General features: G+C 43.9%; 1 protein-coding gene across 1 annotated transcript in view; it reads right to left on the bottom strand.

The window, feature by feature from the left end:
* The window catches only part of SCUBE3 (signal peptide, CUB domain and EGF like domain containing 3), a 157,856-nt gene that overhangs the window by 103,034 nt on the left and 30,650 nt on the right, over positions 1 to 24,172 (bottom strand). The window contains exon 4 of the mRNA XM_054980419.1: positions 1,078 to 1,212. Within this exon, the coding sequence (XP_054836394.1) occupies positions 1,078 to 1,212 (135 nt within the window). The remainder of the gene's footprint in view (positions 1 to 1,077; positions 1,213 to 24,172) is intronic.

Below are 24,172 nucleotides of genomic sequence, written 5' to 3'. Positions count from 1 at the left end.
AAACACATGGAATATGAAGCACAGATGGCCTCCAGAATTCAGCTGCTTGAGCAGAGGAGCTCAGCTCTTTAACAAGGACTACAACCAGATGTTAAGTCTGGGCACTTGTAGATCAATAGCTTTGTGAGTGACTAGGACTCTGAATCTATATATTAAACAGCTTCAGTCTACATAGGAATGGTGCCAGGTCCATCCTCATGCTAATCTCCATTTGTCAAGGCAGATTGGCAGAATCAGACCCAGCAATCACCCCATCCCATCCTGCTGTGCACATTATTTTGATCTTCAGTTATTTTATTACCATCCTGAATACTATTTGTTTGGAAGAAAGACAGGCTTCTGATTAGTTTTTGTGATCAGTTCTTGAAGGGATGCCACTAACTCCACAGGTGCAAAAGAGAAGGCAATATAACCTCTCTAATGTTGGTTATTTAAAGAATGTACCAACTATGCAAAGAAGGGATGAATAGAAAATTAATTTTTGTTTCATACAAGTTGGTCAATTAGCAATGCCATCCTAAGGCAGCTTACACTCTTCTAAACCCACTTCAATGGCTGTAACTCTGCTTGGGATTGTACCTGACCATGACTCAAGGGGTACCTGCCTCTTCTCCCATAACTGAAGTGATTGAGTTCTTGAACTGAGCAAAAGAAGTGCAATAATTTTACCCTGTAGCACTGATATGCTTGAGACTAACTTTACCAGGGAACACGGAGGCCATCCAATCGGCAGCTCACCTCAAATACAAACAAGGGAGGTCAAGCAAATTAAGTTATCCTGGAGATAGGGTTCATTTAGTTTGCAGCATGCCTACATAGCATGTACCTCCTGAGGCATTCTATCACTTCCTTCCCCTTGAGTGCTACGAGTATTGGAGCCACATCAAAAATGCCCAAAGGTTTTCCAGCAGGCAAATAGTTGTTGCTTCAATACACCCATCCATATGAAAATTATTTTAGAACTGGAAATCCCATCTTGCCCGTAAAGATAGTGAATTGCTTCTCTTTTCAACTATATAGTCTAGTGGAAGCAGAGAATGACATGCAGGACAAGAAATTAAGGTGTTAAAGACCAACCTTCTGGGCGCTGGATGCAGGTATGCTGGTTATCACTCAGGAAAAATCCATCACGGCAGTGGCACTCATAGCTCCCCATCATGTTGACACAGGTCTGCTGGCAGCCACCATTCCCCTCCGCACACTCATCCACATCTGTCCCCAAGAAGCAAAGAAGAGAATGAGGGACTCTGAGGCTTACATCACACTGTTTATATAACACTAACATATAAACATGTATTATACTAGTTTCTCTCTCTTGATAAAAGGCAGTTCCCAATATCCCATCAAGCATACTCAACCCACTGATAAAGAAGCAGAATGAAAGATGCAGCTGTGAAAATGATGGTAGCAGATTCAAATGGTTTGATTCTTAATGGCTATGGTTATAGAGGCAAGAAACAAGTTTAAACCCAGCTAAGTGGTTTCTGTCCAGAAGTTCTTTACTTTTTCAAAGACAAGTGAGCTACTACCATTCATTTCTGTGGAAAAGTAAAGTACTGAACTTGGGGACAATGCTTCCCACCCACCATGCAGGGCTCTTGCAGTCTCATCAACAGACATCCCATGGAAATGCAATATATAGGCCCCTCCCTCCACACACACTGCCCCCATTACAATACCTGGCCAGCATTTAATAAAAGCCTTACAGAAAACTGCTAGAATGTGTTGGAGTCAGGTGTGATGACCAAGTATATTGGATGATAGTGAGCGTGGTTAGGGGAAAGCCTGGAAGTCTCCATTCCTCACCCTCTAGTCAAGTTTATGAACCTTTAGCTTTTATATATCTTTATACACCATTCTTCCACTAGAAAACAGTGAAAGGAAATTTTTGAATGGTTGAAAAATCAACCATTTCCTTAAGTCTTACCCATGGAAAAAACTGAAGAGACATTCACATGTACTCTTTTTTCAAGTGCTGTTTTTTAAAGCTCCAGTCAGATGTCCCAGCTGTTGCAATGGCCAAGAGATCAACAACTACTGGGCAGCCATTCAACAGTCAGACTCAGCACAACACACCACCACAACAGAACAGTTATGACTCCAGAATTTGCCTAAAGTGCAACAAGATGATTTTTTTCTAAAGTTAGTTTTGTTTGTTGCCGTTGTTGTTTTGAGTGAGGAAGAGCGCTTTAAGTGAGACAGACTTTTAAAATCTTGGTCAAAGAGGCTTTCCAATTATTTCTGGATTCTTTAAGGGCTAGATTTCAACAGATGTTTTATTGCTGGCGCCTACAAGGCTCCACTCAGAAGTCATTATTAGCTAGGAGACTTAAACACCCATCTACTCTTGTGAACTGTTGTATGCTCATCTATCCTGGTTTAACAAAACAAGGCAATATCTGTCAAAACCAAATTGCACATGATTTTCAAGCTGCCTTCAACCATGAGGAAGCTCCCTGTGCTGATTAGCATTTTAAAGGGCAAAGGATCTATTCCTTAATAAAACTTGCATTTTTTTCTTTGCAGTGCTAATCAGCATGAACAGTTTTTATCAGCCAAACCAAGTGGAAGATTAATGGTTAAATCCTTTCTCCCCTCCCAGCCTAGATCTAAATCAGGATTGTGTGCTCACACAATGTGCTTTTTATGGACAGATCCACGATCTTTCTTATGTCTGTTTGTGCCCTCAAGGCCCAAGGAAGACATCCTTGTAACATCAGGTTATCAAGAAGAAACTCCTCTTTGAGTTGTCTCACCATGTACATCAGCTGATCTGGAGCAAGTCTTTTCAAATTTCTGCAACACATATCCTATAGTTTGGTTATTGAATGTCCTAGTTGCTGATTGTATTGACTTACACTGTATAATCTGCCTCGAGGCTCAGTGAGAAAGGTGGACTATTAATAACATTACATCCATCCGTCCATACAATGGGATCATTAGTTTTCACCAGAAGCAAAATTAACCAATGAGAGAAATATGTACATACTGGTGACTAGCAATTTGGGCAAAATCAGCAGCTACTCACACATATGCATTCTCTGTGGTGGCCCTGCCCAATGGAACAGCCTGCCTGAGGAAGTCAAAATTAATGAACAGGGCTGATACGGGTAATAATGCCTGAGGAAGTCAGCAGAGCCCCCACTATTAAATAATAGTTTCCCCAATGCTCAAATAGATTTGATGGGGTACAGAACGGCTGTCATCATACGGCCCCTTATTTTGTCAGTTTTGTGCTAGAAATCGTTTCCTCTGTTATCGTTATCAGAACTGATTCTCCCATCTTTTGACGATTGCTTGTGCTTCCAGTTGCACATGAACAGGGAAAAGTGCAACTTGACAGGCAGTCAAAGTGCCTCTGGAAACGGAGCCAAAAAATCCCGCCCCCCCCCTTTAAAAAAAAATTCACATATTTGTGCTATATCGCACTTCCATATACCAATGTTGTGCTGGGCCAACACTGATATATATATTAAAAAGGGGGGGGGGCAAGACAGGCAGTGAAGCAGAGAATCCATGGCTACTTGGCACTAAAATTTTAGAGGAAACGTCAGTGTACTCAATTGGTGTAAACTGCTTCAGTTGTCCTTGCATGGCAGAATATTGCAATAGCACTATAAGGCTTACCTTTAAAAAAAAAATACTTTGAGGCTTAATTGCGGGTCACGCTGGGGCTTATGAGAGTGTGGGGTGGGAGAATCAGCGTTAGGTCGGACAGATGATTGGGGAAGTGAGCACTTTGGCATTGCAAAGCGTTCACAGTCGATCCAGGGCATTCACATGGAAGCGGATGAGGACGACATAAAGAGTCACAAAGCATGATTTGGGGAGAATGGTGAAATTGCAACAGAACCGGAATAAGGTGAGCATTCAGTGGGAGATGGCACTAGTTTCGCCCTAAATGTATGGCCGTGTGATGACGGCCAATATCATCTGTTTATCAAGTAATTTCATTAATGTGAACCACTTTGACAACTATCATGCTTGTAAAGCTATATATAAAAATTGTAAATAAATATATGAACTAAAGGCGTTTTCAGCAATGATGTCAATAATATCTTTTATTTGGAATACTCAGAATCTTATTGACACAATTTAGTTTGAAATGCTTAGAATGTTATTTGTTGAAGACTGTTGTTGATACTCCGAAATCAAACAGATATTCCAGTTAACATAGCTGTTTTGGATCTACAGATGGAGGAAATACAAAATGTTCAAATTTAAATGTACACCTCACTTGCTGACTGGTCCAATAAGGAACTCTCTGCCTCTGGTCTGAAAGAAGCAAGCCTAAATTATATTTTACCAAGGCTAGACACCTGGGCGGGGTGGGTGGGAGGTAAAATAAGGATGATTCATTTCCTAGATGGGGAGATGTCTGAAGACTGTGCAAGTTTTAGATAGCATGAAACAGTATTTTCCCTTTGTTTCTAAATTCTGCAGGTCACCTTGTAGTTTTCCCCAATTACTGTTTATGTGTGTTAACATAATTTGTACCTTGACTTTGATATACTTTCTGACTTACTTCCCCCATTAGCCAGGCTATTCTAAGTTCACACTGCCAGACAGACCTGAGAACAGGCTGGGAGGGGACTCTGGCTCTGCTTACACATACATACAGACCCACATTTTTAAAATGCGAAGTATTGACTGGCCTACAGCAGTCTATCTGATATACCCCAATCTCCAGGTAGCAATAGCAACTGCCAACTGCTACTTCTGAGTAGAGATGGGCACAAACAGCAATATGAACAAAAAAAGCCATGAGCAGCCCAATCTGCTGTTCACAAACAAGCTGTTTGTGAGGCCCCATTCTAAATGAACAGGTGGTTGTTGCAAGCCTCGTTTGTTGCTGTTTGTTGCTGTTCGTCAAGCCAGACTATCTGGCACCTGCAATCAATTCCCTTGGCAACTTAGGCAGGGATTGTCTGAACTCTGTTTGAACTCCTGCTGTTGCCCTGGAAACCCCAATCTAAGCCCAATTTAGCTTGATAGGCAGGTCTTCCTTTCAAGTGTGGAGCTCCAATTTTGTCACAACAAGGGAGCAAAGAGCAGGGGGGAGGGGGGCTCCCAGCTCTGACTTTGCAGACAGTGGAGAGAGAGTTGCTGTTGGCATTTTGATGCAGACAGTGCATTGGAGCTTGAATTTTCTTTGTGTGTGGTGGGATAGGGATCTTCTCCTTCAAGTTCCAGGGCTGCTGCCAGGCTCTGGACCAAGCTATTATTTATTATTGGTACCTTTCCTGCTGCCTGCTCAGGTAAGGTTTCTGGGAGTGGCGTGGTAGGGATCTACCCCTTCAAGTTCCAGGGCTGCTGCCAGGCGCTGGGCCAAGCTATTATTTATTATTGGTACCTTTCCTGGTGCCTGCTCAGGTCAGGTTTCTGGAAGTGGTGCAGTAGGGATCTTGACTTGGATGGTGGCTGGAGGAGAGCCTGCTGGCCCCCACAAACGGCCAACCACGAACACGTTCATGAACAGGGCCATGTTCATGGTTGTTTGTGAGTCCCTGTTCGTGGATGGCAATGAACAATGAACATCATGTTCGGGTTTTTTTCTGTTCGTGCCCATCTCTACTTCTGAGATCCATTAGAGCTGCATATGTGCTTGAACAGGGGAAAATTAGAGACCCGTAATAAGTTCCATCATATTCTAGAAGTAAGCTTACACAGGATTGCAGTCTTGGAACAGTAAAAAAGGGGAATAAGAAATATATGATAACAAGCCATGGTTAAGCTTGACAATGTATATGTGTTTTGACAACTACACACTGTGAGTAGTTCTGCAGAAGCTTACATCAGTCACCTACATAACACTATTATATATTCCTGTTGTCACTTTGTGATGTGACATCTTTGTGGCAGATTGTGTTCACATGATAAAAAAAATGAAACAAGTAAAATTAATCAGTTAGTTAAAAATATTAATATGCCTACCATTAGACCTCAAGGTCCTCAGAACCCAGTCAGTCAGGATAGTTTCAAGACTGTGTAGTGAGCTATTGAACAGCTTGCTTTAGGGAACAGCCTTCATGTGGATGGAATTTGAATCAGCATCTGGCTGGTGGTGTTTTAAGGTGAAGCAGGCTATACTCTGCTTGCATCCTTCTTGATGGCTTCCACAGAATGTCCCACAAGCTCTTTTCAGGCATTAAATTTTCTGGCTTTAAGTTGCCAATTTCTCTAAACAGGGCAACTTCCTTTTTTGTAGCTTCAGTACACACAAAGATGTACCCCCAAGCATCTAGTAACATACTGAAGCTTGCAAACTACACACAGTACATGGGATCAACAACACACCAGAAATGTAATGCCACAAAAATTCTAGTGTCAATCTCTCCCCCACCCCCCACCCCCAATCTCCTGGTCTCTAAAAGATTTGGACCTACTGAAGTTGAGGCAGCACAGTCTACAAACTAAAACAATCTATACATTCTGAAAATGCACACTGTAGTATTTCAGAATGCAAGTACAGGTTCATCTGTTTAAATGGTCCCCCATATAAAACAAAAACTGGACATCTTTGCTATGAGTGCTAAGGAGGGCTGAAGTGCTATCAGCTAGCTTTGAACACTGCTCCAGTTGTTGGCTTGATGTGTTTCTTCCAAGACAGAAGAGTCCCATCTCAACATGATATGAGAGAATATCCCAGGAATCTTTTCCGGTGGGATGTCTTCAGTTGAGGGGGGACTGAGAAGGTTGCCAGGAGGAGAGGGGTAGGGCTGGATTGTGGCTGGCCCAGTGGCTCCAGAAAACAAAATAGCACCACCATCACAAGAGCAGCCCTTTCTCAACTTGGCTTCTCTCATTCTAGGTGGGGAAGGGTAAACAATCCATTACTCATATTTTCTAACCAATTTATATTATCATAAATTTCAATTCAACACCTCCTAATTGTTTAAGGTCACATTTCTCCTGTTCCTTGAAAGCAGAACTGTGTATATGCCTGTTGCTACTCATCTCTGCATTTCCCCCTATTTTGCATCATATACTTTACAGAACCATAACTTCAGCCGTTACTAAAGACCAAACTACACATTGGAGATTTGTGAAATTTCCTACATTTTATTTACCCCTAAAAAGCAACTACGAAATCTGGATTGAGGCACAGTACACATCCCTGTCTTTTTTCCATACTGGGGGCTGGAGGCAGAAGAAAAGGCATAGAGAAAGAAGTTAAAAAAAAAAAACCCTTTCACCACAGTGGCCCTGATCTGGACTTCTCCTCCTCAGCTATTTAAAAAACAAACACTATTTTAAACTTTTAGTAACATTTTCTTTCCATTACCAGTTCACAAAAATCACAATCATCCCATGGTTACATTTTGTCATGTTGTGACACATCAAGAGGACCAGAGTTATCAAAGGCAAGTGATAGGTATCAAGTCGTAATTGCTATACAGTAGAAAAGCTATTTCTTAGAATTCCAAAGATTTATATATCTTTTCTTAAAATTAAGTCAAGTTAAACTTAGTCCCATCTTTTTTCTTTTCTTTCTTTTTTTGCTCTTAGCATATATAAACAAATCTTAGCCTTTCAGGATGAAAGCCAAATTTTTCATTTGAGTCAACAAACAACTGAAATGAAAGCCATCTTTCTATGTAGCTATTTATAGGAGGAGTTTTGAATGACTTTAATCTGTGAGGCAATTTTGTCTGTTAGAATTTCCCCTACCTTGCTATACCCAGACATTTATGGCAGGTGCAAGCTTGTTTTTCCAGTCCTTAGCAATTAACATTTTTGCTGTTACAAGAGCTACTAATTCTTGGGAAATTTATGGAATACTGGGGTCTTCTATACCCACTGCTTTCTAGCACGTCAAGAGTTCCAACATCACATGGAGCTTGGCCCTAATGCTTGCTGCATGGACTACTGTACATCTTTTTCACAACTATTTTTCACTTCCTGTATTTTTTGGTTTCTACAATACAATGACACCCTTGTTTTTAAGAAGCTATTTACAACGTTTACAATGTTGCGTTCTTGACTGGCGGTCATTAATTCAATCATGTGAGTATTTAGTTTTCACATTGTATTTAACCAGGCTGATAGTTCATACCATTGGGGAAGCCTGTCATGTACCCTCCTGTAATTTCATGTGTTGCTCAGAAATATGCATCCTCTGTTTGGAGTTACTTTTGGCAGCATGACTGGATGGACTGCTAACTTAAGAGATGCTCTTTCTTCATCTCAGGATCCTTGACAACCTGGTTACTTTTCTAGCGAACAGATGAGAAATACAACCAACCTCCTTTCTCAGCACAGACACAGAGAAGGCAAGAGGCCCATTGCCAAAGAAAACCTCCTGTGAACTCGAGCATTTCAAACTCAACAGCTAAGTGGAAAGCTGAGCCCCTCGGACAACAGCAATGGGACCACGAAGCGGACTCCGGAAAAGCCAGAATAGCAGGTCGATGACAGCATGCAAAGAGAAGGAATTCCACATCAGACCTGGATACCTGAGCAAATGTCTAAGGGGCTAGTTAAAACACACACTTTGGCTCATATGCACAGAAAAACCAAATGTACTGCCACATGTGGCTTCTTACAGATGGACAATGCCACTGTCAACTATTACAATTTTATCACAATACATGACCATATTAAGATTCACAATAAAAAGTGAAGACATTGGAAATTTTATCTTTAATTGAAGTGGAAAAAAATATCCAGACCTTATGGCTTCAAAGAAATACATGAGTTTAGGGGAAAGGCTTAGGGCCAAACAAGACTAGAGTCCTGGAGTACTGTGAATAGAATTCCTGGTTTTGGTGTGTTTTAAATTCATTGTTTAGGGATGTAGGGCCAAATAGTAACTTCCTGAGGCTGTTTCGGGTCACAAAAGTGGCACACGTGGGCAGACTTAAGCCCTCCTCTCCTTGCATCATAGTCCCAATTAGAATCGGCCTCCACATGCTAAACAGTTAGATGGAGCTCATTTATATAAGGATGTTTTTTTCCTGAATAATATATCCTCCGACTGCTCAACTTTTAACTCAGATAACACTTTCAAGCACACCTTTCAGCTTTGGCTCTAAAGGGAATGTATTGTATCCCCAACAAAGTGAGAAAGGGACTGATCCAGCCTGTCCTTGAGACAGTTTAAGGGGATCATAGTACAAGAGCTGAAAGTTGATAAACTTCAAGGAAACTGTGCATCTCTTACACTCTTTCTTTTAAAGTTTTGTGTTTAATTATTTGCCCTGTCCTTGGTGTTCCATGTATATATCTCCAGCCAGATTAAGCCATAACCAGATTACATCAGGCGGATGCGGCAACCAAAATCCTGCATATGTAATCATGCAGGGATATATTTTCCTAATTCTTTTTATCTTAGCCAAGTGAAGTGTGCTGCCTGCCAGGAACTCTCTATAAAGCTCACATTTAACAAGACTTCCTTAAATTTACCCCACCCCACAAGACAAGACACTGCTTAAAACCAATGACTAAGACAAGACAGCACACTTAATGCCTATTTTATTAAAGGCAACAAAAGCAAGCAGAAGCCTAAAGACCCCCATCTTTGATTTGGACAACTGCTCAAATTCCTTTTATGGTTCAAAAGGTCACAAAGAATGTTAATAGGAATACAGTGAGATATGATTCAAGGATTTATTCTAGCAATAACCAAGTTCCAAACAATCTTTACAAATCTCAGAAGAGGTAAGTCCTTAATTCCCTGCTCTGTCACAAGACCCATGCTTTCTGCCTCCTGCATTATATTTCACATTACAGAGCATGAAGGAGTCAGACTGAAGGCAGCAGGCAATCTGTTGAGCAAACAAAATACTTCAGAAGCCTATATGGTTTGCAGAAAAATACAGCCTGGTTCAATCGGCAGGGCTATTTAAACTAGGGCTGCCAGTCTCCCGGTGTAGGTGGGGGATCCCTCGCTCCCAGCCTTTGTCCCCTGCCACCACTTACCTGGCTGGTGAGGGGGGGGGGAAGGGTCCAGGAGGTTTAAAAACCTTCCAGGCCAGCACACAGCAGGTGCACTCTTGGAATGGTGCAATAACATCATTTCTGGGAGTGACCTCATTGTACCCGGAGACAGGCATTCTTCCGCCCTTCACAGGGGCCAAAAGTGAGCAGTCAAAAAAGGTGAGTGCTGGTTCCCCATCACACTAGGAGGATAAGAAGACCTGGCAACCTTGGTGCAAATTCTGTTCCAGGAAATCCAAATTCTGTATTGGAAATAACTGCATGCTGCAACTTGTTCAATTTCTATTATTCTGCAGTGTCTTTTCTCTCTGTCTCTTGGGAATTTTTCTATTTCAGATCATGTGGAAAGCCTAAGAACCATGCATGAATTTGATGCACTATCCTTTACTACTGGAAATCTTAAGAGTCAAACCATTTATTTTAAAGGGCAAACTGGTTTAGACACTGGCAGATTTTTTTCATGGATTTCCCTTATGTTTTACTGGTAAACAGCAACTGCAGAGAGCTCCTGATATGGATCAGGGCCACAGCACAGGGAGCAGGGGCAGATTAAGCTTTCCTTTCAGGTTATTTTCATAGTCTCAGTACTCCTTCCAGGTTGTTATTTGCCCTGCCAGATAAAACATACAAGGAATACTATCACCTGCAGTTATTGCTATTGGAAAAATACAAGCAGGGCACCCACAAAGATTTGTAGGGGGCATCTCATTTTCATTTCCCCCACTATTTCCTCTTTTTTTTTCCTGAAAGGCACCATAATCTCTTTTCCAGCTTCCTTCTCTTCTTCTCATCCACTGGCCAGCCTATCTTTCCCCTCTGGCTTCAGCATTATTCTTCCACTGGAGTTGCAGGAGACACCTCATTTTCTCCTGTACCCCTTTCCCCTCCTCCTGGCAACTCCCTTTCTCTGCTTCCATCTTTCCTTCCCACTTACTAATCAATCTAACTTTATCTGCCCCCCATCTTCAGCTATATTTATTATTTAATTTATATCCCTGCCTTTCTTTACAATGGAGGCCCAAAGCATGTTATACTATTCTCCTCTCCTCCATTTTATCCTCACAACAATCTGAGTTAGGTTTGGCTGATTGAGAGCAACTGGCCCAAGGTCACCCAGTAAGCTTCCATGACTGATGGTTTGAACCTGGATCTCCCAGATCCTAGACCAAAACTTTAACTAATACACACTGGCTTTCATGCTGGGCCCAAGTGTGTCATGCAAGTTGTATGGTGGCAAGTTGCCCATTAGTTGTTTCCAAGCCATGCCGTGATTTCTTCTCCCAGGGACGATTGGCCTTTATGGGCTACAAAATGTCTTCCAGGGGGCCAATGCCCCCCCCAACCTGGGCCAGGCCAGCCCTGTGGCAGAAGGGCTATGTCTGGCCTGCCTGAGATATGCACAGTGTGAGGGAGATGGTGGTGACCAAGCCCCATGTGAGGGGAGGCATCCAACCTACCCAGAAGTAAAGAATCTGGCCAAGCCCCACTCAAAGCAAGGTGGGCGGCATCTGATCCACCGAAGGCAACGGAGATGGTGCCCAGCCAGTGAGGGGGGGGGTGGCAGACTGCCTCTCTCCCTCCTTTGGGAGCTCAGACCCTTTTCCAGGATACTTTTTCACCTCCAGTCTGCTGCTGCCTCCTCTCTCAAAGGCCAAAACAGTCCTGGAAGGGGACCTGCCCCCTCTCCTGCCATTTACTGACAGAAACCAAGGCTGGAAGACTGTCTGGCAGTACTGTGTGTAGTTGCCTAGCAATGGCCACTGAGGACATTCACTTCTTATAGCTATTTTTCTGTTTTTCTCATTCATTCATTCATTTTCAGATTCTTATTTTTATTTTTTGCAAATCTGGGGCTTACATTATTCTCCTTTCCTCCATATTATCCCCACAATTACCCTGAGAACTAGATTAGGTTGAGAGTGTGTGACTGGATCAAAGTTACCCAATGCACTTCCACAGCAGAATGCACATTCGAACCTGGGTCTCCCAGATCCTACTCTGAAACTCTGACCACTACACTCTACTGGCTTTTGTTGGGGGGGGGAGGGGCTGCTGCTGAACGTGACTGGCAAGCAGCCAGGCCTGGGTGAGTCATGCAAGCCATGTGATACCAAGTCATCCAGTGGTTGCTTCTGGGTCTGACTCCTATGAGACCTCCCTCAAAGGCCAAAACAGCTCTGGAAAGTCCCTGCCCTCTCCCCCTGCCTTTTACTGACAGAAACCAAGTCTGGAATACTAACTAGACTGTTATGGTTGCCTAATAACAGCCACTGAGGGTGTCTGGATAAAGCTACAGGTGCTCCTTTTATCATTTTGGGATTTCTCTAGCTACCCCCACAATGTATTTTTTTAGATTTCAGTTTTTCCCCTCTCTGAAATTACAGCTGAAGGACCAGAGCTTCAGACTGGAGAAAATTAGTGTCACTTTCCAAATATGTACCCATTGCGCTTTTCAATATGAAGAAAAGGAGACTGATCCCCTTAGGAGTGTGTGTATGGAGACACGGGGAGAGAAACATCACAGAATTAAGTAGCCAAGAGCTAGGAGTTCTAGCCCTAGGTCAAGTCTTTACCTTGGCCAAGTAAATAATTGCCCTTGGCAAAAAAAGAAAAAGAAAACTCAGCATTCCTGGTATCAACTGCAATTACAGCAGCTCTATAGGAGGCACAGACTAGTAGGAAATGGTTCACGTGTCTCATCAAAAAAGAATGTTGTGCCAGAAGTGTACTATAGTCTGCAGCTCCAAGCTCTCCAAAAAATGCACTAAAATATTTGTGGCGAGAGAATGTCTGACAAGACAGTAAGATGAAAGCATTCATGCTGGCAAGGGGCTGAAAGACAAAGAGACAAGACAAGACAGGTAAGGAGGCCGGTTAAAAGAGCTGTGTCCGCAGAAAACTAAGGATTCTAAGGAACTTTCTTCCTTTGTGAATAAAGAAATGGTACAGGGAATAAGGGATGACAGCATAATAAGTATAAGTGAAAAGACCCATGTAGCCAAGTTTTTTTTCCATCTTCATCAGCCCTTATCTTGTGAACTATAATAAACAGCATCCACACAGGCACAAAAATGCACCTCTGTCAAAGCAGCACCGGAGTTATAGAACAGGAGGAAGGGGATGATGTCCACACTCCCAACACCACTCACTGCTGTTGCTACCATCACCCCACTTCCTGGTGATTTTGTCAGGAGCCCTGAAGCTTGGAAACCCCCACTTCCCCATCTCATTTTCTCTTTTCCTACCAAGCTACATTATAATGATACAGAATAGCTTGACATGGAAAGGAGGGAAAGACCTTTAAAAGGCTGGGGATAGAGGCCGAATCCACACTACCATCGTTCTCGCAGCAGTTTTTCGCTTCCGCAGCACCATTCCTTCATCTATTCACATGCATCATCTCCGAAGCCGTCATTAATTCGGCATGGCGTCGCCACAGCCCATTGCACTTTCGCCGCGGGTTATCTTTTGACAAATAACTGCCCTCCGTTGAATTCTGAGCCTCTCTTGACCCGCCTCCCAATTAAGGAGTAATTCTCCGCCTTTGTCCCCACCCCTTTTTTTAAAAAATAAAAGAGTACCGTGTTGATATGGCGACATCTCATCATATTAATCTCATTTTAAAAAAGCGAACAGACCTCAAATATCAGAAGAACAATTTCATATGTTAATTCAATTTATATATTGGGGGGGGGGGCATCCACATGATACTGAAATCATGGCTCATGTTACGCCCCGATACGGACTGTGCCAACGAGTTAGGCACAGATGTCAATTTTCCAAAGACAAAATGAAGCTCTGCTGTGGGATGCTGCTGTAGGTGATAGTGATCGCTCACCCATTCCCGGATGATTTCAACCAGCATGCAGGCTGTGATGTTCTGAGCGCTCATCATAAGTGTCTCGGGTGATTTTTTAAAATATATTATATTAATGGTGTCGTTGTACCATTGAACCAGGATGCTTACTCGTCGATATAGCGTCAATTTGTCCTTTAAAAAAAAAAAACAACAACCACGGGGCCGTTCGGGTTTTTCCCGCCCCTTTACCCGTCTTTTTGAAAGGGGATGTGATCAACGGATTGCGCAGGAGAAGCGCTATTCAAAGAGTGATGTGGACAAACAAGTGAAGAACGCGCAATAACAGATGGAGCAATCATTGCACAAGAAAAGCGAGAGCTAAGGTAGTGTGGAATTGGCCAGAGATGGGACACAGCCACATAGACTCACAGCCACTCCATGGATTCCCCTTTCAGCTAGATTAAAATAGATATGATTTTAATCCAGTTTAAAGGGGAAAGCCCCAGCAACACTGTTGAGTTATTCTTGTAGGCTTGCCAACTGTTTGGGGGGGGGGATGTCCTGTCCCTATAACAGACACTTAATAGGGTGTTATTTACCAGGTGATGGTATTTACCTTCACGCCATGAAAAGTTTCAGCTGCCCATTTGTACACATTAAGGCTCTATTAAAGGAATAGGACATTTTTGTCCAGGCCTGTTGGCAACGTTACGTGCTTGGAACGAGCACAGCATCATATGAATGTTCCCCCTTAATGTGGGGGTCTTTCTGCTTTCTATGCAAGAAAAAAATCCCTGTGTGGAAGCAGCTGTAGTCTCACCAAATACTTTTCAGAAGAACAACACTATAATAGAAATATGATAGATCCCATGCTGGGTACTCTGGAAACCCTGCTTCATATACTTCAAGCACAGAAAGGGCATGATCCTGTATGATTCTCTGACAGCCACCAGTATTGTGGTCAAAGTACTCTCCAGCTACTTCTATGAAACTGGCTCAGTTCACAGTGCTGCAGTAAAGTGGTAAACTATGCCTCTAGTATTATCCGGGCAGTGTTGCAATTTACACACAAGGCTCATACAGTGAGATGTGCAAGTTCCAGTAATGTGTGGCACATGTATTACTGTGGGGGGAAATTTTATAACCCTAAATATAAATCCACACCCTGGCAACCAGCAGGAGGCGGGGCGGGGAGGATAGCCATTGGCATCACTTCTGGGGCAGACCTGGAAATGACATTACATTGTCCATTGGCTCAACAGCTGTTAAAAGAAAATTCTCCTGCCACCATGCCAAGATGGCAGACCTGGTTATATTAATGGTGCTGGTACCAGGAATTGCCAAATGACAGCCTATTGTGCCTACCCCCCGTAGATAATCTGTGGTGCTAATCTCAGGAAAAGAACAATCCAATAATTACATCTCTTCTCTTTCCGAGTTTGGAGAGAATGGATTGGATCCTTATTAGCCTTTCTCCAGGCACAAAGACTTCTGCTCACAGTGTATACATTTCCCATTTCCCCCCTCCTATGGGAGCCCAAAGTGTTGGGAGAGGGGTGGGGAGGCATGAATATTGCACTCTACCAGGCATTGCCACTTCCTGGAAAAATGTAAATGCTCCAGCTCTTTCTCTATGGCATAAAAAATTAGAGACAATTATACATACTATGGCTGCCATTACAGATAACATCTCACGTATAGACCCCCCAGGTGACATCAAGAGACTTTATACCTAGCTGGTACCCAATTTTAGAATACCTAATGAAACAACAAGAAATCTCCCAAAGACTTAAAGATTTAGATCTGTGGTAAATTTGAAGTATATAATTCCTCTATATCTCCATGACTAGTTATACACATCCACTCCCACATACTCAGATACAATAGCACATAACAGGATGGATATTCAATACAGTAAGATATAATAATTGCTAAATGATTGTATATGAATTGTAAATATTTGGGGGAAAATATTGCACTTTACAAACAGAAGTCCTTGTGCCTACAAAAACAGTACTTGGGATCCAAGCCAGTGTGTCATATTGTGCCAAAGTCTGAGAAAAATAACAGATGTCTGAGAAAAATAACAGTACCCAACAATACTGCTGAGCCCTTTTGTCCCTTCCTATCTGTGGTCTCCCAAAGCAGTCATTAACACAGAAGTGAACAGAACACAGAAGTCTTCCATCCTCCTTTTCCTTTCTGTGTTTCTTTCTTCTTCTTCGGCATATTGTATCATAGGAAAGAAAGGCAGGAGGGTCTCACCAGTGGCCACTTCCAGCTGTACAAACTGTACAGTTTAGGGCTGAGTTATACATACAAGGGATTGTGTTTAATAGAAAGTGTATGTGCAAATAATCTTACCCTAATAAGTTCATTAATGATTTCTCCACAGATGCTAATGGGAAAGAAACCTAACCTACCCATTTCTGCCACTTCAAGGGAATCTGAGGATGATTCTATAATTGTCCTTTCCCTTCTACTCCTATTCCAAATTTACTAGACACCAACAGTAAACTCCTATAAGTTAAAGCATTACGTAGCACATAAGAAATCTTGAAGAATGCATATGGAGGAAGGGGATAAGTGGCTGCATGCTACAGATTGCTAGGCTTTTGAAGTCTTTTTGTTTTAGATGTATGGCTTGTCTCTGGAATCTGCTTTCAGCACCAGGGCCCAGAATAGTATCTTTACAGCAGATATCTCCTGCTGACAAGTCCCCAGCCTTTCCAACATCTTCTCTGAGCACTACTATTCATCTTTTACAGCCCAAGATAGATTACAGAATAGAACCTACTTCTCTCACGGGGAAACGTGTATTCTTCAGCTGCATTTAAGTGACTAACAATGAAATCCTAAGAAGAATTACTCCAGTCTAAACCCATTGTTTTCAATGGACTTAGACTGGAGTAACTCTACTTAGGATTTCACTGCAAATTGCTTTCACAGGTAGAATAAATCAAAGTATGCTCTAAAATCTCAATCCTTCACAAATTCAATCTCCTACATTGGCCCTATTTTTCTTATCCCTATACAGTTTTGCTTAAGAATTCAGTGCCTCCGAAGAACATGACGAAGCAAAAACAACAAGAATTAATGGATATAACGGACTGTGAGGTAGCTAATAAAGTGAAATATTTAGGAATTGAGTTGACTGCAAAAAATATAGATTTATTTAAAAATAATTATGAGAAACTGTGGCAACAAATAGAAAGAGATTTGATAAAATGGAATAAATTAAATTTGTCATGGTTGGGAAGAATAGCAGCAGTGAAGATGAATGTGCTACCACGTGTGATGTTTTTGCTGCAAACTATTCCAATTATCCGAGACTTCAAACAATTTGACAAATGGCAAAGAAAAATTTCAGACTTTGTGTGGGCAGGCAGGAAACCCCGAGTGAAAATGAAGGTATTACAAGACTCGAAAGAAAGAGGGGGGCTGCAACTGCCAAACATAAGATTATATTATGAAGCAATTTGTCTGACATGGTTAAAAGATTGGATAATGTTAAAAGACCGTAAACTGCTGACTTTGGAGGGACATAAAAAGTTGTTTGGATGGCATGCCTATTTGTGGTATGATAAAGTTAAAGCGGACTCTATGTTTTTGCATCACTATATCAGAAGAAGCCTTTTCACAATCTGGAAGAAATATAAGAATTACATGGAAAGTGGTATCCCTTCATGGGTGGTACCATATGAAGTAATAGATCCGAGAACTGTTTATAATGAACAACAATGTTTAACTTATAAAGAGATAATGTCGATAGAACATAGAATACCAAAAATAAAGACACAAGAAGAGTTATCTCCTCACTATGGATGGTTTCAATATAGGCAAATTAGGGATCTTTACAACTCGGACTGTCTAAAGGGAGGAATAAGACTAAAAAACTCGGAGTTAGAAGAAGTGATTCTACAAGAAGGCAAAAAAGATATTTCGAAAATATACAAAATACTTTTAAAATGGTATACGGAAGACGAGACAGTCAAAGTCCAGATGGTGAAATGGGCAATAAACCTTCCTAAAGAAATAACAATGGAATCATGGGAATACTTGTGGAAAAATACTTTGAAGATTTCAACTTGTACCAACATTAAAGAGAATGTATACAAAATGATGTATAGGTGGTATTTAACGCCTAAGAAGATTGCGCATGGAAATGCAAATATGTCAGATAAATGCTGGAAATGTAAAAAGCATGAAGGATCATTTTATCATATGTGGTGCACTTGCGAGGTAGCTAAGCAATACTGGGGAGATATAATAGAAATAATTAATAAGGTTTTGCAAACCCAAATAAATAAGAACCCAGAGTTGTTGCTACTGAACTTGGGAATGGAAGAAGTTCCAAGGCAGTACAGAACATTGCTATTTTACATGACTACAGCAGCAAGACTTTTGTATGCGCAGAAATGGAAAGTGCAAGAAATACCAACTATAGAAGATTGGATTTACAAATTGCTGTACATGGCTGAGATGGACAAAATGACAAGAAAAAAACAGGTTTCGCTTACCGTAACTGTTGTTCATCTAGGTCTTCCGTGCAGGCACACATGGGACTGCGCACGCGCAGGCCTGCCGATACCGGAGATTTTTATAGCTCAAAGCCACCAGGGGGCGCTCTCGCCTTCCACCGCGCATGCGCGGCCATTTTCCCGCCTAAATGGACTATAGAAGGCGGAGCGCCCCACACATACCCTCAGTTCCCCTTTCGCCGCCGTACTACTCTCAATTTTACCATACAGCGGGGAAGGAGGGAGGGCATGTGTGCCTGCACGGAAGACCTAGATGAACAACAGTTACGGTAAGCGAAACCTGTTTTTCATCCACGGTCTTCCTGTGCAGTCCCACATGGGAGATTATAAAGCTTAATACCTGGGTGGAGGTGCCACAGGAAAGTCACTCAAAAATAGAATGCAACACTGCGGTGCCCACTGCAGTCTCCTTCCGGTCCAGGACGTCCAGCGCATAATGCTTGATAAAGGTATCCGCTGAAGCCCACGTCGCCGCTCTACAGATGTCATGCAGAGGAACACCTTTCAGCAGAGCCGCAGATGACGCCAAGGACCTAGTGGAATGGGCATGCACCTCCAAAGGACAAGGTAAATGAGCAGAATCATAACATGTTAAAACTGTTTGAACAACCCATCTCGCAATAGACTGAGATGTCGCTTTCTTTCCCTTCTTTTGTCCTGCAAAACAGACAAACAAATTAGAATCCAAACGAAAAGGCTTGGTACGATCCAAGTAAAAGAGAAGAGCCCTGCGCACGTCCAACGAATGGAGGGCCCTCTCCGCATCAGAAGACTGCATCGGGAAAAAAACAGGTAAGGCAATGTCCTGAGACAAATGAAACTGAGACACCACCTTAGGTAAAAAGTCAACTTTAGTCCGTAAGACCACCTTGTCCGCATGAAACTTCAAATAGGGGGGTTCTGACGAAAGCGCAGCCAATTCCCCCACCCTTCTGGCTGAAGTGATCGCCACCAAGAAAGCCACCTTCAAAGTAAGGTAGCGTAAAGTACAGGTAGCTAGAGGTTCAAAAGGTTTAGACATCAATCTAGTCAAGACTAGCGGTAAAGACCACTGAGGGACAATAGCCCGAACAGGGGGGTACAAATTATTCAGTCCTCGGAGAAACAATTTCGAAGTGTAGTGGGAGAAGACTGATTTCCTGTCTATAGGAGGATGGAATGCTGAAATTGCTGCCAAATATACTTTAACAGAACTATTGGCCAAACCCCCTAATTTAATCTCCCAAAGGAATTCCAAAACCTCAGGCAAAGAGGAAGAGAAAGGGTCCAGATTCCGGCTGCGGCACCACCCAGAAAAACGTTCCCATTTGAACGCATAGGACTGTCTCGTGGAAAGGCGTCTAGCATTCAATAAAACATGAGCTACAGCTTCAGAAAACCCCGATTGTGAATTATCAGCCACGCTGTCAGTTTGAGTCGTTGAATGTCGTGATGCAAAACCCCGTGCCAGGACAGAAGGTCTGGAACGAGTGGCAATCTGATCGACTGCGACTGCAATCGAAGGAGAGTGTGAAACCAAGGTTGTCTCGGCCAAAAAGGGGCTATCAGTATGACCGTCGCCCCCTCCCCTTGGATTTTGCTCAGAACCCTGGCCAACAGGGGGAATGGGGGAAATGCATAACACAGAGGACCCGACCACTCGACTTGAAATGCATCCCCATCGGACCCGGGGCCTAGACCCCCCCTGGAGCAATAGCGATGGGCCTTGCGATTGTCCAGTGTGGCAAAGAGGTCCAGTTCCGGGAAACCCCACATCGAGAAGATCGGAACGAGGTACTTGTCCCGAAGAGACCATTCGTGAACATCCCGGTGTAGCCTGCTCAGCTGATCTGCTTGGAGATTCTCCACCCCCGGGATGTGTACCGCTCTCAGCCAAACCGAGTTCTGTATGGCCCAAGTCCACAGCTTCATCGCCTCGGTACAAAGGGTCGCCGATGCCGTGCCACCCTGTTTGTTGACATAAAACATTGCAGTCGTGTTGTCCGTCAACACTTGCACTGATTTGTTGCGCACGGTATCTGAAAAGGAGATCAGTGCATTTGAAATAGCCCTAAGCTCAAGGAGATTAATATGTTCCGAGCGTTCGGCCTGGGACCATGTGCCGTGAGCATAAGCACCCTCACAGTGAGCTCCCCAACCCAACAGGGAAGCATCAGTGGTTACGGACAAGTGAGTTTGACGATAGCCAAACTCCACACCCTTAAATAAATTCGCATCTGCCAACCACCATTCTAACGAGGCCACCACCCGTCGAGGGACTGATAAACGTTTGTTCTGGGAATCAGAGTTGGGAGAAAAACTGGCATTAAACCACATTTGTAATGGCCGCATGAACAGCCTGGCGAACGGAACCACAGCCGTAGTAGAGGCCAAACAACCCAAGAGAATCTGGATAAAATGAGCTGATTGAAAACGGCAGCGCTGCAGCCGAAGGACCATGCCCTTAATCCTGGCCGCCCTGTCTGAGGGCAGAAAGCCAGCATTCTTGATCCCATCCAAGACTACTCCTATAAATTGTACAGACCGTACTGGGGTCAATTTTGACTTTTTCTGATTAACGAAAAGACCTAACCTAAGACATAAATCTAAAGTCAGGGATACTTGGGTAAACACGTCATCAGCAGAACTTCCAACCAGGAGCCAATCATCCAGGTACGGGAAGATTCGACAGCCCTGCAACCTCAGATGGGCCACCACCACAGCTATACATTTCGTAAAGACCCTAGGAGCAGTAGCTAAACCAAAAGGTAAAACCCGGTACTGGTAAATTTTACCATCATAAGTAAAACGTAAATACTTCTTGTGTTCGGGAAAAATGGAGATATGGAAATAAGCGTCCTTCAAATCAAGGACAGCAAACCAGGAGTGTCTAGGTAAAAGGGTCAGAACCATTTGCAAAGTGACCATTTTAAATTTTCGAATTTTTATAAGTTTATTAAGGGCCCTTAGGTCTAAAATGGGTCGAAGACCACCATCTTTCTTCTCCACCAGAAACAGGTTAGAGTAAAAACCGAAGGGGGCAGGATCACAGGGCACCTCTTCAATTGCACCCTTCTGAATCAGGGTGGCCAATTCAGTTAAGATCTCCGCATGAGGAGGTCCGGAAGAAAAGACAGGGAGACTCAGGTAAGGTAAACTCACAAACTCAACTTTATAACCATACTGAACAATATCAGAAACCCAAACATCGGAACCGATGGACAGCCACTCCCTCCAGTAAGCATGTAGCCTGAACCCAAACATAGGCTCAGGTCCCTGTAATTGTCAGAATTGCTTCTGGGCGTGGGGGGCGTCCTTAGCCTGTTGATGCTGAGAACCAGGCTTGGGACGGTGACCTTGTCTGCGCCTGGAAAAGGATTGTTGAGGGCTCTGGTAACTCCTCTGAGACTGATACGAATACCCCTGATAAGGCTGGTACCGATATGATCTGCCCCGCTGAGAAGATCTGAAGTAAGGTCTGGCGGGATGTTGAGGAGCCTGGTGCAGAACACCATAGGACCGTGCTGTGAGACGATCCGTTCTCTTTTTCGACAGGTATTCATCTGTCTTCTCAGAAAAAAGGAGCGTTCCTTCAAAAGGTAAGTCCTCTACTTTGTTCCTCGTCTCAGGCGGGAGAGCAGTCGTGCGGAGCCACGCAAATCGCCGCAAAACCACTGCAGAGAGCAAGGAACGTGCAGACGTATCGGACAAACTCCTGCTCGTATTAATCTGGTGCCTCGAGAGGCGGGTGGCCTCCTCTTGGATGACACGCAGGAGGGTCCGCTGGTCTTCAGGGAGTTTGGGAAGGAAAGCAGCTACTTTCTTCCACAGGAAGAGCTGGTAAGCCGACATCATAGCTGCATAGTTAGCCACTTTGATGGAAAAAGCAGCAGAGGTGTACAATTTCCTCCCTAGAGTATCAATCTTTCTACTGTCCTTGTCAGTAGGAGCCGACATGGAACCTTGTTTGCCTCTTGCCTGCATCTCCTCAGTGACTAAGGAGGAAGGAGGTGGATGGACAGCCAAGAACGGATGGTTTTCGTCCTTTGTACGATAAAGGCCTTCTACTTTTCGGTTAGTGGCGGGGATAGAAGCAGGCTTAACATTGAGCTTCTTCCACAACTCAACAAAACCATCGATCAGCGGAAAGGCTACGGAAGGAGTGGAACCGGAGTAGATATGCTGGTAGATCTTATCAGTAAATTTCGACTCCGTAGAGGTCGTTTCCAAATCCAGTGCTTTAGCCATTCGCTGAAGCAATTCATTATAGGCCCTGAAGTCGTCCGTCGGCGAAGGTTCTTCCGCTGGGCCAAGTTCAGCATCAGGTGAATCCGAAGGAGGGGACTCATAACTCCTTGGTCGGTTCCGATGGTAATCAACCTCAGAAAGGTGTGGTGTTCCATGCGAGTCGCCATAGGATCGGATCCGAAAGGAAGGAGACATCGAGTCCCTTCGAAAAGAGCGGTCCGATCGGAGCGGACTATCCCCCATGTAGTATGAGGCCGCCCGGCCCTCACTGCTGTATCACTCCCTCGATCGGCTCCGAGTCGGGTACGGGCTGTATCTACGGCCCGATCCACTCCGATAACTCCGACCCGATCTGATGGACCCGGACTCATGGGAGGTTGAACGCGGGCGTCCCGTAGGGGTCGGGGGTTTCTCTACCGGAACCGGGTCCTCCTGGGAAGAGGTCAAGACAGGAACCGGGTCGGGATCCTTGCGCCTCTTTTCCGGTGGGTCGGAACCGAGCGCACCCGAAGGGGTCGGTAGCGGAGAGGAGAGTAACTGCTCCAGAACCGCCTTGTCCCTTTTGGAAGAATGTTTTCTCTTCTTCTTCTTCTTGTCAGAGTCGGACGGAGCGGATGGTTCTCCCGCTGTCTCCGAAGCGACTGCACCCTGAGACGGTGGAGGCGTCGGTCTTGACACCGAAGGTGTCCGGCTCCGAGACGCAGCTCGATCCAAGGCTGGTGCAGCAGATGAAGTCGAGGGCGGTTGGCTCCGAGGGAGCTTCGGAACCGATGGCGCTGGTTCCGACGCGCTCCGAACCGAGGAGGACGAGCGATCTCTCGGTCTCGACTCCGAATGACTCGGGGAAGGTAAGGCGCGAGGGGTCCTCGAGCTCACGGTTTCGGCCGGCCGAGGAGTGGATCCGGGCGCAGCAGATGGAGGTGCCTTCGCCGGAGGGTCCACAACAGACATAGCACGTTGCCACAGCGAGGCATGCAAACGGTCCGCCCTCTCCGCCCTGGCCTTCGAAGTAAAGGCACGGCAATGTTTACAGGCCTGGGTATTATGAGTTTCCCCGAGGCAATAAAGGCAATTAGAATGGCCGTCTGACCTGGTCATCTTTCGATTACAGGAGACGCATCGTTTGAATAAAGCAGTATCCGACATCGCGAACGAGTAGAAGAGCTAAAAACCTCATCTATCGGCGGCGAAAAGGAAACTGAGGGTATGTGTGGGGCGCTCCGCCTTCTATAGTCCATTTAGGCGGGAAAATGGCCGCGCATGCGCGGTGGAAGGCGAGAGCGCCCCCTGGTGGCTTTGAGCTATAAAAATCTCCGGTATCGGCAGGCCTGCGCGTGCGCAGTCCCATGTGGGACTGCACAGGAAGACCGTGGATGAACTTAAAGATCTTGATCCAAGAGAATATATTGCAGACTGGGAGAAATTGAAACAATATCTAGAAAAAAAATGGGATGTGAAAGGAGGATTGTGGCAGTTTGAGAATTATTAATATGTGACTTTATAAAGGGGAGAGAGAAGTAACTTTACCATTAATGGGGAAACGTAGCTATTAATCTAAGCTAATATTAGTAATAAGGAGATTGTATTAAAAAATAGACAGTTTAAACAGTGAAATGTAGATTGATATATTAGAAAATTGGAGATATAGAAGAATTTGAACATGCTT

The sequence above is a fragment of the Eublepharis macularius genome, chromosome 5, assembly GCF_028583425.1.
Source record: "Eublepharis macularius isolate TG4126 chromosome 5, MPM_Emac_v1.0, whole genome shotgun sequence".
Taxonomy (NCBI): Eukaryota; Metazoa; Chordata; class Lepidosauria; order Squamata; family Eublepharidae; genus Eublepharis; species Eublepharis macularius.
Note: the sequence above shows the minus strand (reverse complement) of the source record. Positions and strands in the feature narration are given on the sequence as shown.